This window comes from Pleurodeles waltl, chromosome 5 (assembly GCF_031143425.1).
Source record: "Pleurodeles waltl isolate 20211129_DDA chromosome 5, aPleWal1.hap1.20221129, whole genome shotgun sequence".
Taxonomy (NCBI): domain Eukaryota; kingdom Metazoa; phylum Chordata; class Amphibia; order Caudata; family Salamandridae; genus Pleurodeles; species Pleurodeles waltl.
The window spans coordinates 692,391,433-692,411,566 of NC_090444.1; the positions used below are offsets into that span (position 1 = coordinate 692,391,433).

A 20,134-nucleotide genomic window follows, 5' to 3' on the forward strand; every position below is an offset into this window, starting at 1 on the left:
ATGGCAGTGGCTGTGGGATCCTTACCCTTCCTGGCTGATGGAGTGGGAACCATCACTGTCTTGCCTCCACGACTAGGAGGTACCTCCACTGTCCGCGTGGACAGTTTGGCTGAGGTGCTGGGCTGGGTCGTTGGGACCCTGCTCTTAATGGCAGGACGGGGGGGGAGGAAAGAGGTCAAGTTGGGCAAGGAAAAGCTTCTTAGGGACAGTGGGGCAGGAAGAGGGAGGAGGGATGGGAATGGAGGTTGAGGGAGTGGTTGTTGGAGGAGTAAGTCTGCTGAACTTGGGTGCAGGTGCATGGGGAGTGTGCTGATGTGAGGTGGATGGCTGTTGGGTGCCTGAGTGCTTGCATTTGTGACCTTTGGGCGGGGACAGACAGGGTTGGAGAGGACACATGGGACGTGCGCATGGATGTTGTGGAGGTGTCTGCTCGTGAGGTGTGTGTGCTGCTTGGAGTGGTGATGCTGGTGGTGGATGTTGAAGCAATGCATGCAGGTGTGAGTGTTGACGTGACTGTGTGGGAGGTGGAGGAGAAGGAGAAGGGGGAGACAGTGGAGGCTCTGGATGTTGTTGTGTCTGCAACTGTCTGGTGTTTGCGTCAGTGCTTGTGTGTTTAAGTGTGGTGCCTGTGTTTGACTGTGCCACTTTTGTGTGTTGTCTTGTGTGCATGCTCGTCTGTATGTGTGCATGGGATGGGTTGGGGTTGAGGAGACTGGGAAGTGGTAGTTGGAGGGGGGACAGTAGGGAAGGGACAATGGCTGCCAACAGAGAAGAGGCCAGAGACTGACTCGATCTCTGTTGGGCCGCCAATCCACTGTGAATTCCCTACAGGAATAAATTGCATTGCTGCATCTGAGATGCCAGCCCCTGGACGGCATTCACAACGGTTGACTGCCTTACAGAGATGGATCTCAGGAGGTCAATAGCCTCCTCACTCAGGGCAGCAGGGCTCACTGGGGCAGGGTCTGAGGTGACTGGGGGGAACGAGATGCCCACCCTCCTGGGTAGGCGGGCACGGGAAACTCGCTGAGGGGCTACTGGGAGGGCAGTGCTGGTACAGGGGTGGCGGCTGTACCTGCAGCTGGGGTGGTCACAGAGGTGTCCCCCACCACCAGGGAGCTTCCATCGGAGGAGGTATCTGAGTCTGTGGTGTCACCTCTTGTCTCCGCCGTGGTGCTCCCTTCGCCCTCCGTCCCACTGGTTCCCTAAGCGTCGGTGGACTCTGCCTCCTGGTTCCTGTGGGATGCAGCTCCCAATGTCGCCGGTGCCCCTGCTCCTCTGCCAGATGGTGCTCCGATGGGCACCCCTTCCTCATTGGGAAGCCATCCCCAGCTTGAGCCTCTGCGGTCTTTTCCGACAGTGGGTGTGCTCCGCCTGCCATAGACCCGCAGGGTCCGCATGTCCTTGGCGATGGCACACCATAATCCCTTCTTTTGATGGGCACTGACCTGCAGAGGCGATACAGACAAGAGGACACCATTACACATACAATCCAGCCTGTCACAGATATGGCCCACCAATCCCATTTCTTTCACCATTGGCACACATATCGTCTGGAGCCCACCATATACACCACCACATGACATCACCCTCTTCCCCCCCCCCAGTGACACGATGCTTGCACACACATCACAATACATCCTTCCTTGGTCTGGAGGCCCATACAGCAGTCTGTACTGGGGTAGGACCCCATCCACCAATCGTTCCAACTCCTCCGAAGTGAAGGCAGGGGCCCTTTCCCTGGTCACACGGGCCATGGTAGGTTCCAGACACAGGTCACAGCAGCACACGCAGTATAGGTGTTCTCCTGTTGAAGGTCAGGAAACAAGTAAGGAATCAGATAGAAAATGGCAGTCACGTCCGCAGCGGTGTACACTGTCTCCGCCAGCGTAGATCCCCATTGGCCGCTGTACTCCATCCAATGATGAATTGCACGGCGGTGCAAGACCACCTTCCGCCTCGATGTACAACGTCGGCGGAGTTGCCTCACTTCCACCTGTCCCTCCATACAGGACAGGCGGTCGCCACGTCATGGTGATGGACAACCATCAGATTAACCTTTACTGCATCACTGCCTAGGTTTGCACATACTTTGCCATTCCCACTGTCCCATCACATAAATGCAACATGTACACTGAGGTTGTGGTTCCAGTGTTCAAAATGTGACAACCTACTCACTCTTGTGCCCCTTAGATACCTACCGCTTCGGATGAATGGGAGGAGAAGACATACCCCTGTGTACAGACCCCTTGTGGACTTGGCTACACTGGAGGACAAACACATTATACTGACTTATAGACTGGACAGGGCCACTATCACAGAGCTGTGTGCCCAATTAGAGACTGACCTGATATCAGCTATCCGTCACCCAACTGGGATTCCCCCATCTTGTGCAAGTGCTATCAGTGCTCCATTTCCTGGCAACTGGCTCTTTCCAAGTGACAGTGGGCGTGGCAGCTGGAATGTCACAGCCAATGTTTTCTATCGTGCTGGCAAGGGTCTTGTCTGCCCTGGTGAAACATGTGCAGCTGCACCACTTTCCCCCAGGTGGAAGATTTGGCCACTGTAAAGGCAGGATTCTATGCAATGGGCCATATCCCCAATATAATTGGGGCGATTGACGGTACACATATTGCGTTAGTCCCACCACCCCAGAATGAACAGGTGTTCAGGAATCGTAAGAGTTTCCACTCACTGAATGTGCAAATGGTGTGTCTGGCGGACCAGTACATCTCACACGTCACTGCCAAGTATCCTGGGTTGGTGCGTGACACCTTCATCCTGAGGAATAGCTGCATCCCAAATGTGATGGCCCAACTACAGAGGCACAGGGTGTGGCTAATAGGTGAGCCAGATCCCCTACCCTCTGTATGTCAGTGTATGCCTTCAGGTGTTCTCCCAATAGGATTGTGTAAGGCTAACTGTTGTCCCTCAATACTTTCAGATGACTCTGGCTACCCAAACCTATAGTGCCTACTGACCTCTGTGAGGAATGCCAAGACAGGGGCTGAGGACCATTATAATGAGGCACATGGGCGAACCAGAAGAATAATCAAGCGGACCTTCAGCCTCCTGAAGGCCAGGTTGAGGTGCCTCCATCTGACAGGTGGATCCTTGTGCTACCACCCGGAAAGGTCTTCCAGATAGTAGTGGCATGCTGATGTTGCACAACCTGGCCCTCAGACAACATGTGCCTTTTTTTCAGGAGGAGGGGACTGGCGATGACTCTGTGGCAGCAGTGGACCCTGAGGACAGTGAGGTTTAGGAGGCAGAGCATGAGGATGAGGACAACAGAACATCAGTTATACGACAATACTTCCAATGACACACAGGTGAGACAGTGGGACTGACTATTACTCTGACTATTGATTTATCTATGTGCCTGTGGCATGATGGTATTCACGTCCTTTGCATTTCAACTTACTGTCACCTATGGCTTTTCATTTTCCAGATGTTGGTGATATGACAACATTGTCCTGATGTAATCACTACAGACAGTTCCAGGTCATTATTTGTTAGCTATCACAGTGTTCAGGTCATTTGCACTTGATGTGACTGCTCCCACAAATGCACATTTAAGACACATAAAACAGTGTTACTCAAATTGTGTTCAAGGGTGTTTATTGTAGTGCTATAAAATTGAGGGTAAAGTGCAATGGAATGGGGTGATGGTGGAGGAAAGTCCAGGGTATTGTTCCGGTCTTTTGTAGCACAGGTAAAGTGTCAAAGGGGCCATAGGAAGGGGAGCAAAGGCAGTTCAAAGTGGACAAGGTGACAGGATGGGACACAAGGGGGACAATCAGGAGAGTCTCATTTCCTGGCGGTGGTCTTAGTCTTGGCAAGTGTCTCTGGCTTCTGTCTGGTTCGCAGGGAACATTTGCAGGGTGGTTCACCTTCTGCAGGGGGAGGGGTGCTGGTGGCCTGTGGGTCCTGTGGCAGGGCCTCCTGCAGTGGATGTGGTGGGCTGGTCAATAGACTGGCTAGTGGTAGAGGCCCGCTGCTGTGCTGTCCATTCCCTCATGATGTTGGCCATGTCTGCCAGCACATGGCAGACATGGCCATCATGGAGATCATGGTGGTGTTGAGGGCCTGCAAGTCCTCCCTGATCTCCCTGCAGCCGCTTGTTCTCCTGACCTGGGATTGTTGGTAGGCACTCAGGACATTGGTGAGTGCCTCCTGTAGAGTCGGTTTCCTGGGCCTGGCATCCCCCTGGTGCACGGCGGTCCTCCCAGTGTCCCTGTTGTCCTGTACCTGTGTCCCCTGAACAGTGTGCCCACTGCCACTGACCCCAGGTCCCTGATTGTCTTGGGTCTGAGGTGTGGACTGGGGTCCCTGTACAGGTACATTGACGTGTCCTGGGGACAGAGGTGTTGGGACGCTGGGTGGTTGCTGTGGTGTTGGTAACTGGTGGGAAAGGCTCTGTGGTGGACTGGGAGTGGCCTGGGGTGACCGACTGACCAGTGGTCACTGATGGGCCAGGTTGTTGATCCAGATCCTGGAGTCCAGAGTTACTGTCATCACTGGGGGCATTTTCTGTTGGGGGACTGGATAGTCGTGGCACCTCCTCTCCACTGAGAATGGCTGGGGCATGTGTGTGGATGTAAGTTATGTATTGTGCTTCATGCCTGTGACATGTTGCACATCCCTATCTTCCCCTCTATCATTGCTGTTGCCCTGCCACCTTTGAATGTGTATGGTGATATATTGTGGGATTGTTATTTCTCCATGCAGTGCATGCTTTGGTGATGGGTGTCCATGCAGGGCTGGGAGGGCTGTCCATGCAGTGGTATGGCATGCAGGGCTTGGCATTGTGGTTAGTCATATTTGTAGGTGCAGTGCGTGGGATGGAGTAGAGTGATGGGAGTGAGGGTGTGAGATGGCATGCAGGAATGGTGGGTGATAAGTAATAAATGTTGACTCACCAGTGTCCAGTCCTCCGGCTACTCCAGCAAGTCCCTCAGGATGCAGTAATGCCAAGACCTGCTCCTCCCATGCTTTGAGCTGTGGGGGAGGAGGTGGGGGTCCACCGCCAGTCCTCTGTATGGCGAGCTGATGCCTTGCTGCCACGGAACCTACCTTCTCCCGTAGGTCCTTCCACCTCTTCCTGATGTTGTCCCTTGTTCTTGGATGCTGTCCCACAGCGTTCACCTTGTCCACGATTCTCTGTCATAGCTCCATCTTCTTTGCAATGGATATCTGCTGTACCTGTGCTCCAAACAGCTGTGGCTCTACCCTGACTATTTCCTCCACCATGATCCGCAACTCCTCATCTGTGAAACAGGGATGCCTTTGTGGGGACATGGGTGTTGTGTGGTGTGTGTAAGTGTGTGGGTGCTGGGTGGTGTGATTGAGTGTGCGTATTGGGGTATGTGAAGGATGTATGGGTGTGTGCAGTTGTCAGACTGGTCTTGATATCTGTCCGGTGGCAATGATTTGTATTCGCAAAGTGTTGTGGGTAATGTGGGTGTGTGTTTTATAGTGGTGTGAGTGGGTGGGTGTGGTGTGTGTGTGGGTGTCAGGTGTGGGTTTTTTTAATTGGCCAGCGTTGTGTAGTTTAGTATATGGGTGTCCATTCTGAGCACAGCGGTGTGTACCGCCAATGGTTTACCACCGTTGAATGTCCGCCGTGGTGACTCGTGCGTCTTGATGTGGTGGGTGTTGTTCTGTTGGCTTAACAGTATGGGTGTTGGTACGGTCAGTTTACCAGTGACCTTTGGGCTGGTGGATTTGTGTATGTGGCTGTATTCTGTCGGTTTGGTGTGTGTGTCATAATATGCCAAACGGATAATCGGCACTGCTGCGGTATGTTGGTGGCCATTAGCGTGGCGGTAATCGTTTTTTACCGCCAATGTCGAAATTACCACCATAGTCACCAAGCCGGTTATGAACGTTCCCAAACACCACTGACTAGGAAATAGTGATATTAGACATCTACCCTCATGTGTTGTTAAATATATTTCTTAGTTACATGCTGATGAGGAGATATACCAGAAGAATTTTAAAAGCTATATGGAAAGTGCTAAAAACATTTGACTTTCATCTAAGATCTATCTCCTGGATTGAGTAAAGTTATCAGGCAAGATTTCAAAGTTTGCAAAACTTTCTGGATTGACTCCCAGATATGAATTAGTTCATAGTCTCTCAAAGGACCCTCCTTCAGGACTAAGCAAATATTTATTTCATTTCATTTATTTGTCAGAGCAATTATAAGCATTCTTTGACACACAAGCATAAAAAATTACAATGGAAAAGCAATAAAAACTCAATAAGTTGTGCAGACCAATATATTATCAACAATAATCAATAAATAAACAACCAATGCATACAGTGTATGAAACCAGAGTAAAATCAATCACAATTTAAAAAATCTGCTTTAAAACCCGTCAACACAATTTAGTCAATCCTAGAGCTGTAAGAAGGACACTGAGAGGGTTGACCAATATGCACAATCAAGTCAGCCACACCGAGTACAAGAATTTAGATACGTTTGTTGTTTTACAAAGGCAAGCCTCAGTCACAGTCATACGATAGGGAGTCACAGGTGTAATCCACTTTCTATCTTTGAATTGTTCTTGTGCATTGCGAGTTCTAGATCGAGCATCTCATTGCCTGACTTTATTCTAGTCTTTTTCACTTTTTCTGTACTCCGACATTTCTCAGCAATTATGGAATTGTGGTAGCTTGCTGTAAGAGAAAAGCACAGTTGCACGTGTGGGTTGTAATTTAGGCACTAACAGTGCTTAATATGGCTGGACTGGGAACCCAAAGCAGCCCAGGCAAATTTTGTCAGACCAGCCTTGTTAGCATTAGGGTTTCTGGTTGGCTAGGGTGTGCACCTCGGCCAGGCAGAACCCACCACTCTTGTGAGGGCAAGGGAGTTACACACCCAAGATAACCCCTGCTCACCCCTTTGGTAGCTTGGCACGAGCAGCCAGGCTTATCCCAGAGGTCATGTGTAAAGCGTTTGCACAACACACACACACACACATCAGTGACACGATAAATACACCACAAAAGAGACTCCACCTGGGGTTATATAAAAATAGGTTTGTGTACAGGTTTGTGTACTATATATATTGTGAGACCAAAGTGACAATATTCACAAGTATTGTGCACATCACGCAAATCCTAAGTCAGTACTCCTTATCTTGGCTGAGGCAAGAACAAGATTGTTATCTATCAGGGCCCGAGACACAGCAGGTAAGTTATAATAGTAACTACATGAATCACCATGCTCATTAGGCCAGAGGTATCACCCATCATAAATATTGTGTAGGTATAGATAACATCATAAACCTCAGATACTGTGCCTAAACAATAGACCAACATGACAGAGTTCATCAGTACCGCACATGCTATGCCAAACCTGTACATATATCGTAGGACAAACCAACACCATATATCATTAGAATTAGAGTCATAAATCCTGATTTCTGTGCAGGTATCTACACAACATGAATCATACATGTTGCACATAAAATGACGTGGCTGTATGAAGACTCAATATACTGAGACGGCACGGGAAATCACAACCGTACACATGGCATGAAAGGCATAGGTGGGATAGGAACAAAATATATGAATCACCACCGGTCGTCATAAGTACCTCAGTAAACCTAAGGGAACATGGATCCAGGAGTACCTGCCCACCTATTAGTAGCAATACAGTAATTAGAGCTCTCTTCTAAAGGATTGCACCCTGCAGAGTGTGTGCTGGCATAAACTTAGGCTGCAGGGGTGCCTTTGTGCCTGCTACACGCATTTTGGTGGTTTTTGGTGGTCTGTCTTGCTCCCGGGTGAGGAGTGTCAAGCAACCTACCTCAGGGACCATAATCCGAGGTCAGCTCAAAAGCCGCTGACCCTCATCTTCTCGGGAGTCACCCGCTGGGTGTCAGCTGAGGGCCCGTGACCAGTGCTCCGATCAATCCGGGAGACGGGTAACTTGCGCTGCCGGTTGACTTGACTGTGCCCTTGGATATCGATTAATGCGTTTGTCTCCTTCCCTCCAGGACAGGGAGGAGGGGCTGTGTCCTGCTGCACCACTGTCGGCACTGGCTGGCAGGAGGCAGGCGGGCACATGGTACCACTGTGCTGGTGCCTGACTCGACCGGGGGAGAACCTCTTCTGGCTTCTGTTGAAAGCCCCTTCGCAACTGCAGGCTCTAAAGTCAGGGTGCTTTGACCACCCCCCCACACCCTCCTGGAAATTCCTCACTGCCCAAAACCCTCCAGTTGCAGTCAGGATCTCCCCAGTCCTTGGCAAGGTGTCACCATAGAGATGTGGCCCAACTCCTAGGAATGGACGGCAGACCTTGGGAGCAGGGCCTGCATTAGTGTTGTACGCCAGGCTCTGGGTGAGGGGGGCTAGACAAAGCGCCATCCACATGCATGCTTTGCTGGAAATACAGACGCTCACCACGCACTGGGAGGGGAGCGCTCCGGCAGGGGTGAAGAGTGGAGCGTTCCCCAGGCACTTAGTAAAAAAAAAAAAAAAAAGAAAGAAACACAGTGACACAAATGGCCGGACTCTGAGTCCCACGGCCAATTCTGGGTGGCCACAAGTCTCAGGAGAGCCCTTGGAGCCCAGAGGTGCAGAAGGCCAGCACAAGGCAGTGCAGGGGGCCCAGATGGCGGTTTCTCCTACAAGACAATCCTCCTAGCAGAACAGGTTCAGGGAGCAGGCTGGTAGCAGGGCAACAAGCAGAAAAGCAATCCAGGTGAGTCCTATGCACCACCGGGAGGTCCCAGGCAGCAGGGCAACACCCAGAAGAACAGTCCTTTATGCAGTCCAGCAGCTCTTCCGACAGACATTCGGTTCCAGTCCCAAAAGTGCTCTAAAAATGTTTGGGGCTGCCCCCTGCCCCCTGTACTTGTACTCATTTTTACTCATCTTCCACAAAGGATAGAAGGGAGATCTGACCAGCACTAACCGGTTACAGGAATGCCCCCCTTCTCCTCTAGCAGTGGCTCAAGACATCAGTAGGGGTAAACAACTCCTGTGTGTGAGGGCAGGACACAGCATATACAAATGTAAGTGTGTCCACCTCTCCCAGCCTAAGAAGGCCATTCAATATGTAAATGCAATCCTGTTACACCTCCACCCTCCCCTTATACTGGCTGTCTGAGAAGTATGCACAAATCCCAGCTGTCACTCTGCCCCAGACGTGGATTGTAGTCAAGCTGCAAAACACCTGAGTCATAAGCATAGAAAAATGCTCACTTCCTCAAAGTGGCATTACTATATGGTAATAAAAAAATCAACCTACATCAGTAAGCAGCATCTCTCACTACCATTCCCACCACACACAACATGCCTATGCTGTCCCTCAAAGATCAGAAGATACCACTTAGACTTATGTCATGGCATTTCCAGTACACTCCTATGAGAGGAGCAGCACTCACAGTAGAGAGAAACCAAATAGGCTGTATGTCATTACTAGGACATGTAGTGCATAAAGACACATTTTCTACCTTTTACATACACAGCATCCTGCCCATAGGGCTAGCTAGGGCCTACCTTAGGGGTGTCTTGGGTGTAGCAAATCAGATGTTTTAGGTTTTAGAAAGTAGTTTCACTTGCCAAGTCAATGTGGCAGTAAACTGTGCATGCTGGCCCTGCAGTGTCAGACCTGAGACAGGTTTGAAAGGCTAATTCTGTGGGTAGTGCAATCTGCGCTGCCGGCCCACTAGTAGCCTTCAATTTACAGGTCCTAGTTATATGATCTACCACTTTACAAGGGACTTAACAGGTAAATTTAAAAAAGCCAAACATATTATATCAAGTTGTAGGGGTGAGAGCATGTGCACTTTAGCACTGATTAAGTGGACAGAGTCCTAAAGCCAACAAAAAGAGGGTCAGAAAAATAGGAAGAGAAAGGCAAAAGGTTTAGGGATAACCCACCAGAAAGGGCCATTTCAAACAAGACCCCATAGGGTACATAACAAACGAGCCCTGCCACTAGAATTGGGGTTGAGGGCTTTCCCCCCCCAAGAAAATTTGGGGGAAAATTGCAAAATCTGTGCATTCTACAACACATTTTTCATTATATATTCAATTGTATTAATTTTTAAGTATAGTAAATGATGACTTTACAAAGCTCCAGGATACAGCAATCTTTACTGGTGCTCTTCAGTGATTCCCTCACAATCTCCCTCTAACAGTGCCTTTCTTCTCCCCATAGCCCCTCTCTCACATATATTTCTTTTATTTTAGTGCCTCTCTTACTAGCATAGGATGTTGGAGCAGTTTACATTGCACACATATACAGAGACAATGAATCATACATGTGTAAATCAGTGTAAAGATAATGTTACATAAAACAAAGGGGACTACAAGGTGAAGGATTCACATAGCATCCATACTGGTCGGCATTTTTTAAGAGTGCTTAGTCTGGGGAGGCATAAACGCAGGATTCAGAACATAACACTGTGGTTAGGAGTGACTTTACTAATAACAATTTATTTCTACACAAACAAAACCTTTTGAGCAAAATTAGGTTAATCAAAGACTGAGAAAAAGTGTAACTTCATAACCTGTAACAAGTTTGCATAAAGCTGTTTAATGGTAGTTCATAATTCACTATGCGAGATTGATTGTAGTTTATGAACTGCAGCGCACAGTAACAAAAGGATCTCTATGACAAAAGATGTATCCCACTGAGTTATGCACATAAAATACTGTTCTGTAATCTGCATAGTACACGTTCTTTGCAGCAGGCATATTAACTCGCAGGGCTACCTTACATGAGTCAAAACCGCCACTAGACAAAACAATCTCTCTCCAGCAGGTACATTCATCACCAGAGTTATCTTAGCACGTTTATTGTTGCCTGAAAACTGTTTAGTGCTTCTAAAACTGCTACACTGTTACAAAACCGGCACCCCAGTAACAAAAGCACCCTCCCACCCTTCCAACTACCCGGGGAAACACCTGATGCCCGGTACGGCCAGTCCGGCGTTGGTGCTTAATGTGAGTCCATGTTTTCCAGTGCTCAGCACCTGCGATTAATTATTAACACCAACACTTGTGGCGCTGTTTGTTTTAGGTTAGCAAATCAGCACAATTCAATATACATTAAAATTAATAATACCAGGGCATCCTTGCCATCCTGACAGCTTTGAGTGCCCTGGAATATTACAAATGATTAAATAAAAGTGTTCGGAGTAGTAGTTGTGCTGGTACTAATATTTGGAAGCACTGGCAGGGGCAGTGGTGATGCAAGCTGTAGTGACGTCCTTAGAAATACTTTGGACCTAGCATGCACTTTTTTACAAATTCAACACTGGGTCCCCCTCATCTTTTAATGGTGGCATACCCATCATCTTGTCAGTTGTTGCTAAGCTCTAAGGGGCATGAGTGATCAGTATTAAAAGAATAAATGCTTTTGCTGGTTTTGGGTTGTTGGAAATTAGGTTTTTGATTTCCTAAGGTATGCACCCAAGTCTAGTCAGGGTAAGTCAGACACATGCAGAGCAGGCAGGCTTATCTACAGAGGCAATGTTTAAAGGTTTTCTGCAGCACACTCATATAGAAATATAATGGACATTCCACAAAGGAGACTCCACACAGGGTTACGAAAACAAAGCAAGTCTATCTGCTAAGTATAAGAACAAAACACCACCAAATATATATATACTTTTTAAATTATGTAATTCTCAAGTATCACAGTGAATGCATAAAGGTAATCACAGTGCTCAAAAATATAGTAGCTTTTAGCTTTGTTACTGTAGGTTTAAAAGCCAACAGATAAAATGTCCACACGTGGAAGCATCAATGTACTACTCCCAATAGGATACTGTGTTACCATGGCCCTCCCGATCCACTAGGTGCAGGGACCTACAATAATACTTGATCAGCGGCTCCCACGTATTTTCTGAGACCTGCAAAAAGAGAGATCTTAAGCCAGCGCCCAGGTCAAATGGTTGGGCATACAGGCCCCCTTTCTGCAAGACAGTATGTCCTTTAACCTGTTGGGGGTCCTGTCACAGGGCTTTTCTTGTGGGAAGGCGGTGAGATGAAGGACCCATTGGATCAGTATGGGCAGCAGACGCGACCGTCCTGTTGCAGGAGAAAGAGGAATCCAGACGCTAGGATTCTGTGGCCACTGCCAGTGTGATGTGTTGGCTCCGCCTACGTGTGAGGCCAGCGCTGTGGTGACAAAGCTCCTGTTGTCACTGTAACCAGACAGGCTCGCGCTCACAGGGCTCCCTCAGGGTCTGGTTCGTCAGTCTCATAATGCAGGACATTCGGTCCTGGGGAAAGTGTCCACACTTCAGCCTAGAGCTGACATGCGCTGCTCTCCACAGGATACAAAGCTAGCAACACGCACTGGTGCGACACGAGTGCCCCACACATGCTGATCCTTGTAACCTTGGGGAAATATGAAGCCCTCAACATGCGCTAGTTGTAGAATGAAAAGAAAGGCAGGATCAATCTCAGCTCCTAGTCAGAATACACTGCTCATCCAGATAAGTTGCAAAGTGGCAGTCCCTGCTTCAGCCCAGCAATCAGCAGGCCAACACAACAAAGCAGTTAGCAAGAATAGTGGTTTCTCCAGGCAGCACAGCAGTCTTGGCAATGTGCAGATCTAGAGCCATCAGCATCTGATTACAGGTCCCATGCAGTGTCAGATTAAATGGGGCAAGAGCCAGTGGCGTAACGAAACTTGATGGGGCCCCCCTGCACAGTACATGGAGGGCCCCTCCTCCAGACTCACGCAGGAGCTCTCAGAGCCCCAGTACCTACACCCAAAAGTGCCTTTGATGTAGGGGGTTACTTCAGAGGAACTCTCTGAAGTGCACAAGGATCCCTTTCAACTCAGCCCTGGCTCCAGACTACCACTAAGGGGTAAATCAGCCCTTTGTATGAGGGTGGGACACAGCCCACTCAAATGTAAGTGTGAGCCACCTCTCCCCCTTCCTGACTAGGAAAGCTATCAGTATATAGATGAATGCAGATGTTTCCTCTGTCACACCCAGCCCTTCCATTGTGGTGACTATCTAGAAGGAATGTACAAAGTGTAACTGTCACCCAGGCCAGACATTTATTGGTGGTAGGCTGCAAAGCATGAAAAGTTTTAAGCAAAGAGAAATGCACAGTTTCTAAAAGTGGCATTTCTAAAACAGTAATGTGAAATCCAACTTTACCAGTAAGGACAATTTATCATTACCAATCTAAACATACCAAACATGACAAAGCTACTCCTTTCTGATTAGGAATTACCACTTTAAAGTGTATAAGTGATTTCCCAAAGCTAGCCCCTAGCAGGCTTCACAGTAGTGAAAGCGACATAGGCTGTTTGTCACTACCAGGAAATGCAAAACATAAAAGTACATGTCATACATTTTACTCATACAGCATCATGCCCATAGGGCTACCCAAGGTCTACCATAGGGGTAAGCTATTTGTAATAAAAGGGGAGTTTAAGGCTTGGCAAGTGGTTTTCAATGCCAAGTCGATGTGGCAGTAACTGCACACACAGTCCCTGCAGTGTCAGGCCTGACACAAGTTTGAAAGGCTACTTCTGTGGGTGGCACAATCAGTCCTACAGGCCCACTAGTTGCATTTAATTTAAGGACCCTGGGTATATGGTATACCACTTTACAAGGGACTTACAAGTAAATCAAATATGCCAAACAGGTGCAAACCAATTTTACCATGTTTAGAGGAGAGAGCACATGCACTTTAGCACTGGTTTGCAGTGGTAAAGTGCCCAGAGTCCTAGAGCCAACAAAAAGAAGGTCAGCAAAAATGTTTGGGGTAACCCTGCAAAAAGGGCCATTTCCAGTGTAGGTGTTTGGTGAAAGTCAATGAGCTCGCTCTTGTAGCTTTGTTAAACTACCTTACAATTCTAATGCCATTCTTAATCTAAGATTGGTCATTGTATTATCTGTAGGCAGGATTGTTAGAAATTAGTGCGAGGTCCTGGGGCAAAATTTAAAGCATGGTCATCTGAATGCTCATTTGGCTAGATGTGGCGGTGTTAGAGCACTGGTCACGTGATCAGTGGCATATGTATGTACAGCAAACATGCGAGACGTTTCTGCTGAGCTTGTGACAAAAACGTCATGCTTAGCCCACATTTCAGCATATGGATCAATCTAGTTGTTAAGTATACAATTAATAAACAGATGTATCAAAAATCTGTTAATAGACCTTGCGGCACCAGTTCTATAAAACGCGTGTTATGATTGTCAGCATTTCATCACCATTAACCTGTAGTAGCAACTCAATTACCGTTGTTAATTCAGTTTAGCACTGAAGGTAACATTGATCATTCTTGCAGACTTTTTCCAGAAAACAGTGCCCCCCCACCCCTCCAATCTCTCCTGATGCACAAAGCGTTTACGCCTTCGTAAGAGGAGATTTAACAATAAAAATAGGCCGCGAAAGAAATCCAAAATGTTTCAAATGTGCCAGCGAAAGTCAAGGCAAGCGGAGATCAGAACATTTTCAAATAGTACTTCTTGGGCCTCGATCAGAAAGCTGTGATGTAAGGGCCTGGGCTAACTACTAAAGATCTTGGGTGCACATGAGGTGAGGCACCTCCAGATACTATATACCTTTTGTGGCCTCAGATGCAATCTTCGAATTCCTGTTAGGGTAGTGGTAAAATAGCTGTCTGGGGATGTGCAATGTATACCCAGGCACGCCCCCTTAAATAATGGCAGCTCTGAATCCCCTTAGCCGGATTTCAGGTGCATTCTGCACCCAGACTCGTTTTCTTCATAATAAGTATTTTTCTGACAATTCCAAAATGATTTATTGTCGTTTATACATGTTTGCAAATATTGTCAAACCTTTCCTAATTCATACGTGTCGTAACAGATTTACAAAAGGCTGTTTGTGCCTTCATGATTTTGCAAGCTCACTGGGACTCAGCTACCTTTTCTGCCAGCTCTGGGATTTCCCGCAGCAGAATGCAGATCTTTATAGTCTTAAAACCTGGCAAAAACACCTACACTGCAGGCGGATTCCTCTGCAGGTCATAATTGAAAGTCAGTAAATTTTGCTCCACCTTCTTTTAGAACCATGTACAATGTGTCTATTGACCTGCCTAGCTTTCCATAACCCCTCCCATACATGGGCGTGACCGCCAAACACTTCACTGCCGTTTTTGCCAAGACATTCCCCTCCCAACCTTTTTTCCCTGCCAAGGATCACGAAGGGACACATTTCTGGAAGTTTAACAGCTGCAGTTTATTACAGTACACATTACATGGTTCATAAATCATTGCGACTCGTGGTCATTCACATGTTCCATGTTTTCATATTTCGCACATCTGATGAACTTTTAGGTTTTCTCTATCATTATTGATTGTTGCCAGCCTTTTTGCACAGCCTTCTGGTTACTGGCCCCGTTGGTCAGGCTTCCTGCACTTGACGGCTACTAGGCTTCCCTTGCTACCAAAATCCATGTAGATGACCCTCCAGCCTTGCCAGGGCTGCAAGTGGCGGGTCCGCCTGATGCTGCCCCTTTGCCGCCACTTTGCCGCCACAGCCTGCGTCCCGTGACCCTGCCGTTAGGCATCCCAAGGACATTGTCTGAGCAGCTCTTCTTCTTAGGCTATTCTTTTGTGGCTGACTCTGTGTTGCCTCTGTTATGCCCCTCCCCCACCCTGCCTTGACCCAGACCTTGCAAAAAAACATCCATCACTCGAGTGCAGCAGGCCAATCTCACTCCTGGACAATGGTGCTGCAACACCTGCTGCAATATTGACAGCTACGCCCTTGTCATTTTTTCTCTCCTTTGCATTGAGTCATGTCTGATAATAAATATTTCCCAGTCCCCAAAAATGAGTGCCAGTACCCACCAGTGGTATCAACTGGCACACGGTAACCACGGGGTGGGTGAGAATTGTCTCATTGCATGCATTTATCCCTAAATAATATATCTGAGGGTTAAAATGTTTTCCTAGGGGTTTTATGGAAATCTGTTTATCTTTTAAGATTAACCTGAGAATTGTGGAGAGGAAACAAATATATGCAGGTGAAAACCTCAAAGTGTTTGCCTTCCTTCATGCTAATCTTTGCAGCAATTTGCTGTTTGTTTGTCTTTTTGAAGATAAGGATTGGGATGACATCAGGAAAATGCCAGAATATCCAACGCTTCAAAAGGATTTCAGAAGAACGACGTAAGTTGGTATACAAGACGTTGTTAATTGGTAAATGCCTCAAGTGAAGTAGAGTAGCGATCAGCTATGATTTCCGCCCAGGAATCAGGCTTGGTAAGGTTGTTGTTTACAATATTCTTTATTGAGGAACGAAAAGAGCAGTTAGATTAATGAAATCCAAAAACATAAACGATATTCACAACGGATCATTTCAGTCACTTCTCGTGGAGTGAATTAATGACACCAGGTATTCGTTACTGAGCCAGCCTTGACGTTATGCATTAACCCTCCTTTGTAGTAATAAACAATAATGCAACCCGGTACATATTTGTAGAGAAGATGAAGAAAACCTACAGTTTTGTGTAAAATACAAGTGGTAGGTGTAGACACATGTAACTAAGAGTCTAACAAAGTCTCTTCCTGCCACGATAGCTTCAGTCTTGCAGAGTGATGGAACAGTGCAGAGGAAAGAGCTCTGAGAGAGAAGACGAAAGTTAAGGTTACATGTGATAATATGTTTCTTCCTTCTTGGTGTTTTTTGTTGAAACAAGCATCTTAGGCCATAGTAACAACTGCCTCAGTATTTTACGACCCCCACACGAGGAACCATTTGCGCAGGGATCACAATTACAATTGGCTGGAAATTTACCACACTTGACAATTACTGAGTGTGATAACCTTTGCGCCCCACACAAATACATCTCAGCAGCCTGCCAGAATTCAGCAGGGTAAGAAGGCCTGGAAAATACGGGGACATTAAGATTTTGGTGCAAAAAGCACCAACATGCTAATATTATGTCTCATTATGAGGTGAACACATCTGATAGGTGGTACTTATTTCAGCTGATAAATTGTGAACCTCGGAGTATTGGGTTTTACCTGGTGGGACACCTTAGCCATACCCACAAGCACACTCAAAACCAAGCCCTATTTGTTTCGTGTCAGTACCATGCACTGATGTTATATCAGTTATTGCTTATACAAAACAACATATTGCTTTTTTTTTTTTAAGAAAGCCAGGTTTACCAATGATAGAGCGGTGCATTTTCATTAGCTTACTGAAGGCCTGTTGGTCTGCCTCGGCGCACATGTAGGGAAGGAAGGCGTTCCAGAGCCTGTGTTCCAGAATAGCACATCTGGGTCAGCCTTTTGACTTGGAGTTGTTCTAGGGATGTGGGCTAGATCTTGATTGGCTAAGCGAGAGTAGCGCACTATTTGTTTATGTATTAGGAGTTTAGGGCTTTTGCGTACATACATTTGCAGGTAATTTAGCGGCTCCTCTTAGTCAATTGATATTTTGTGCTTGTTGATAGAATTATTCCTTACTTATATTGTATCAATTACAGTTAACTCTTCCTGATAAAATGTGTTTAATATTTATGTGTTTTTTTCAGATATGCTAATAGCAGCCTCATGAAATACATGGAGAAACACAAAGTCAAGCCTGACAGCAAAGTGTTCCTTTTGGTAAGTGGGTTCCAACAAGATTCGTTCTTTTGTAATTTCGTAGTTAAGCCTTCCCACTATCATAGGTTTTATTAAAACCTTTTCTTGTTGCACACTTGTAAAATTGTTTTAAACAATAACTAAATAAAATTAACACCGCCAAACCACAGTGTAAATAACGTGCTGTTTGGTCGCATGGTGATGACTTCATAATTTATTTTCAAGCATGTTTTTCAGAAATAAACAACGATGCCATGGTTTGGAAGACCATGGTTCTGGTCATCGTTTTTGCGGTTCTTTCAAAGAATGAAATCTAGATACTTCTTTGTACAATGCAGTGCACGTTTCACTAAGTACTTACTAGTAAGTAAGTACGTATGTTTTCGCTTTATTCGGAGTTGTGTTTCAAATTGGGAGATTGAAAATGTATGAAACGTGTTTTAGGGCTGATCTGGGGATTGCGCATGCTGATATGTGCTCTTGTTTACTTCCACGGGCCAGACCACATATTTTGTGTAATGTTAGAATTCACTGGTAGCAGAGCGGGGCCGGGAGCTAAAAGTCGCCCTGGAAAATGTTTCAAGACCGACCCCACTTTGCGCCGAGCGAGCATGCCAGCTTGCCTGACCCTCTCTAGGGTGTGGAGGGGAAGAAGAATGGAGTTGGAAAGTTGACCGCTCAAAATGCGATTCTTTTTACGATGCATTTTTTCAAAAATGTTCTCTGCGAACCACACGTTGCACGGGGAATGCTGAACAGAAACCCGTGAATTATTTCTAAACTTTGGGGTCTACCGCAGTACCTTGGAGAATTATATCACTAGCAGCAAATCACTATGTCCCAGAAGAAAGTGTATTCTGTTCCTTCAGAGCTACATGGGCTGAGCATGCTTTATTCAACCAGAGACATCTTATCGATTTTGAGGGCCCTGGGCCAAGTATATTTTGGGCCCTCTGCTTAGAACATTTTCGAATGCATGATTAAATTCCAGCTCTTTTATGCCCTTTGGCTAGGTCACTGACAATGGACTGGCACCCTCCTCCAAATTCTTAATGCGTCTACATCTAATATTCAGGGATAGTGATGTGTGTTTTCAATACTGTAACACAGCAGCAGCTCACTTATATATGCAATCTCTGTGACACCCTCCCATTGCTCATATGTGAGGTCCTGTTTTGATGTAAAAGAAACTTTTTTTTATGGATGTTGCATGTAAACATAAACACAACATTTCTCTGCAAAATGTCTGTAAAAGACACTCACACCACCCACATATAAAACAAAAAAGGAAAACTATATAACAATATGTTTAAGAATTACTCAAGGTCACCAGGGCACACTGCAGAACAGAGCTGGCTCTATCAGTGGGGCCCCTGGAAGTCTGGGACCCTGGGCCAACACCCACTTTACCCATGCCTTAAAACGTCTCTGCATTCAACCTCTTCCGCACAGAAAGCTACCCGATATCGTCCCACATTCCATTGCATTCTGAGTTCGCGATGCATTTCCTTTAGCCCTAAACTGCGGAATATCACTGCAGCCTGATACTGATACCAGCAATTGACCAACCTTCAATCAAATTAGTGGAGATGACAAGGGAAGAAGAGACGATCATATTTCTTTGCATCCTAAATAGCAGATATTCCCAGGGGGAGGATAAACACATATTGCCTTTTAAAAGCAAAAGTAAATTTAAAATAGGCAATGGATTAGTGTATAAATGATTCTCATTGCTACATATTTTGATTTTCAGAGAAGTGCATATAGGAAATGCACAAAACAGACCAGGAAGCAAATATATTTCTGGTCCATTGGGATCATATGTCATTGTTTCTAACATGTCTTTAACATGTGCACAGATTGGGCTTTAGCTCCACCCGGAGGAATATTACTGTTGAACTTCATGCGCTTACCAATTTGTTGTGTCATTCTTGCAGGAAATCCTTCGATAGAAATGTGACAGACTGAAAAGTACTCTCAGTTTTCACACTATCACATTCGATTATTTACTTCCGATATGCATCCTACACAAGTAATCTACTCATTCTTGGCAAAACGAATAGGGCAGGCTTTATTGTTATAAAGAGCATCTGTGAATACCTCTGTCTAAATGTGTTGGAATATGAAGCCCTGCCTATTGGATTTGTCAACGCTAGTTTTCATTACCCTTTTTTCAGTCAGTGTTGCAGAGAAGTAAGGATTGATCACTACCCATTAGGTACATTGAAACTCACCTGTTTAAAATGATCAACCATGATCAATGGTTAACCAAACTTCCCAAATATAATAATTTATTAAAAGGAGATTTGCACAAAACTGGCATGTCATTTTCCAGCCACTTCAGTGCACCAAGATAGTACATTCATCAAACAAGGTGTGCTTTGGAATTCTTGAGTTGCCCAGTTCATAGCGTTCCTGATGATGGTTTAGATGTAGTGTGTTTGGAGAGGAAGGGGAATTATATTGTGTAAGGTTGAGGTGCTTAGAGCCTTATGACAGGGGCAGTCAGAGTCCAGTTTCAATTCCACTTGGGCCCTCTTAACTGGTCTTCATCAACCGTTGTATGTTGTTTCTCC

General features: G+C 46.3%; 1 protein-coding gene across 4 annotated transcripts in view; it reads left to right on the plus strand.

Annotated features, from left to right (window-relative positions):
* The window catches only part of CDK19 (cyclin dependent kinase 19), a 1,195,971-nt gene that overhangs the window by 1,113,374 nt on the left and 62,463 nt on the right, over positions 1–20,134 (plus strand). For all 4 annotated transcript variants that reach the window (XM_069234609.1, XM_069234610.1, XM_069234608.1 and 1 more), the window contains 2 exons: positions 16,064–16,133; positions 17,507–17,579. In XM_069234609.1, coding sequence (XP_069090710.1) covers positions 16,064–16,133; positions 17,507–17,579 — 143 coding nt within the window. The remainder of the gene's footprint in view (positions 1–16,063; positions 16,134–17,506; positions 17,580–20,134) is intronic.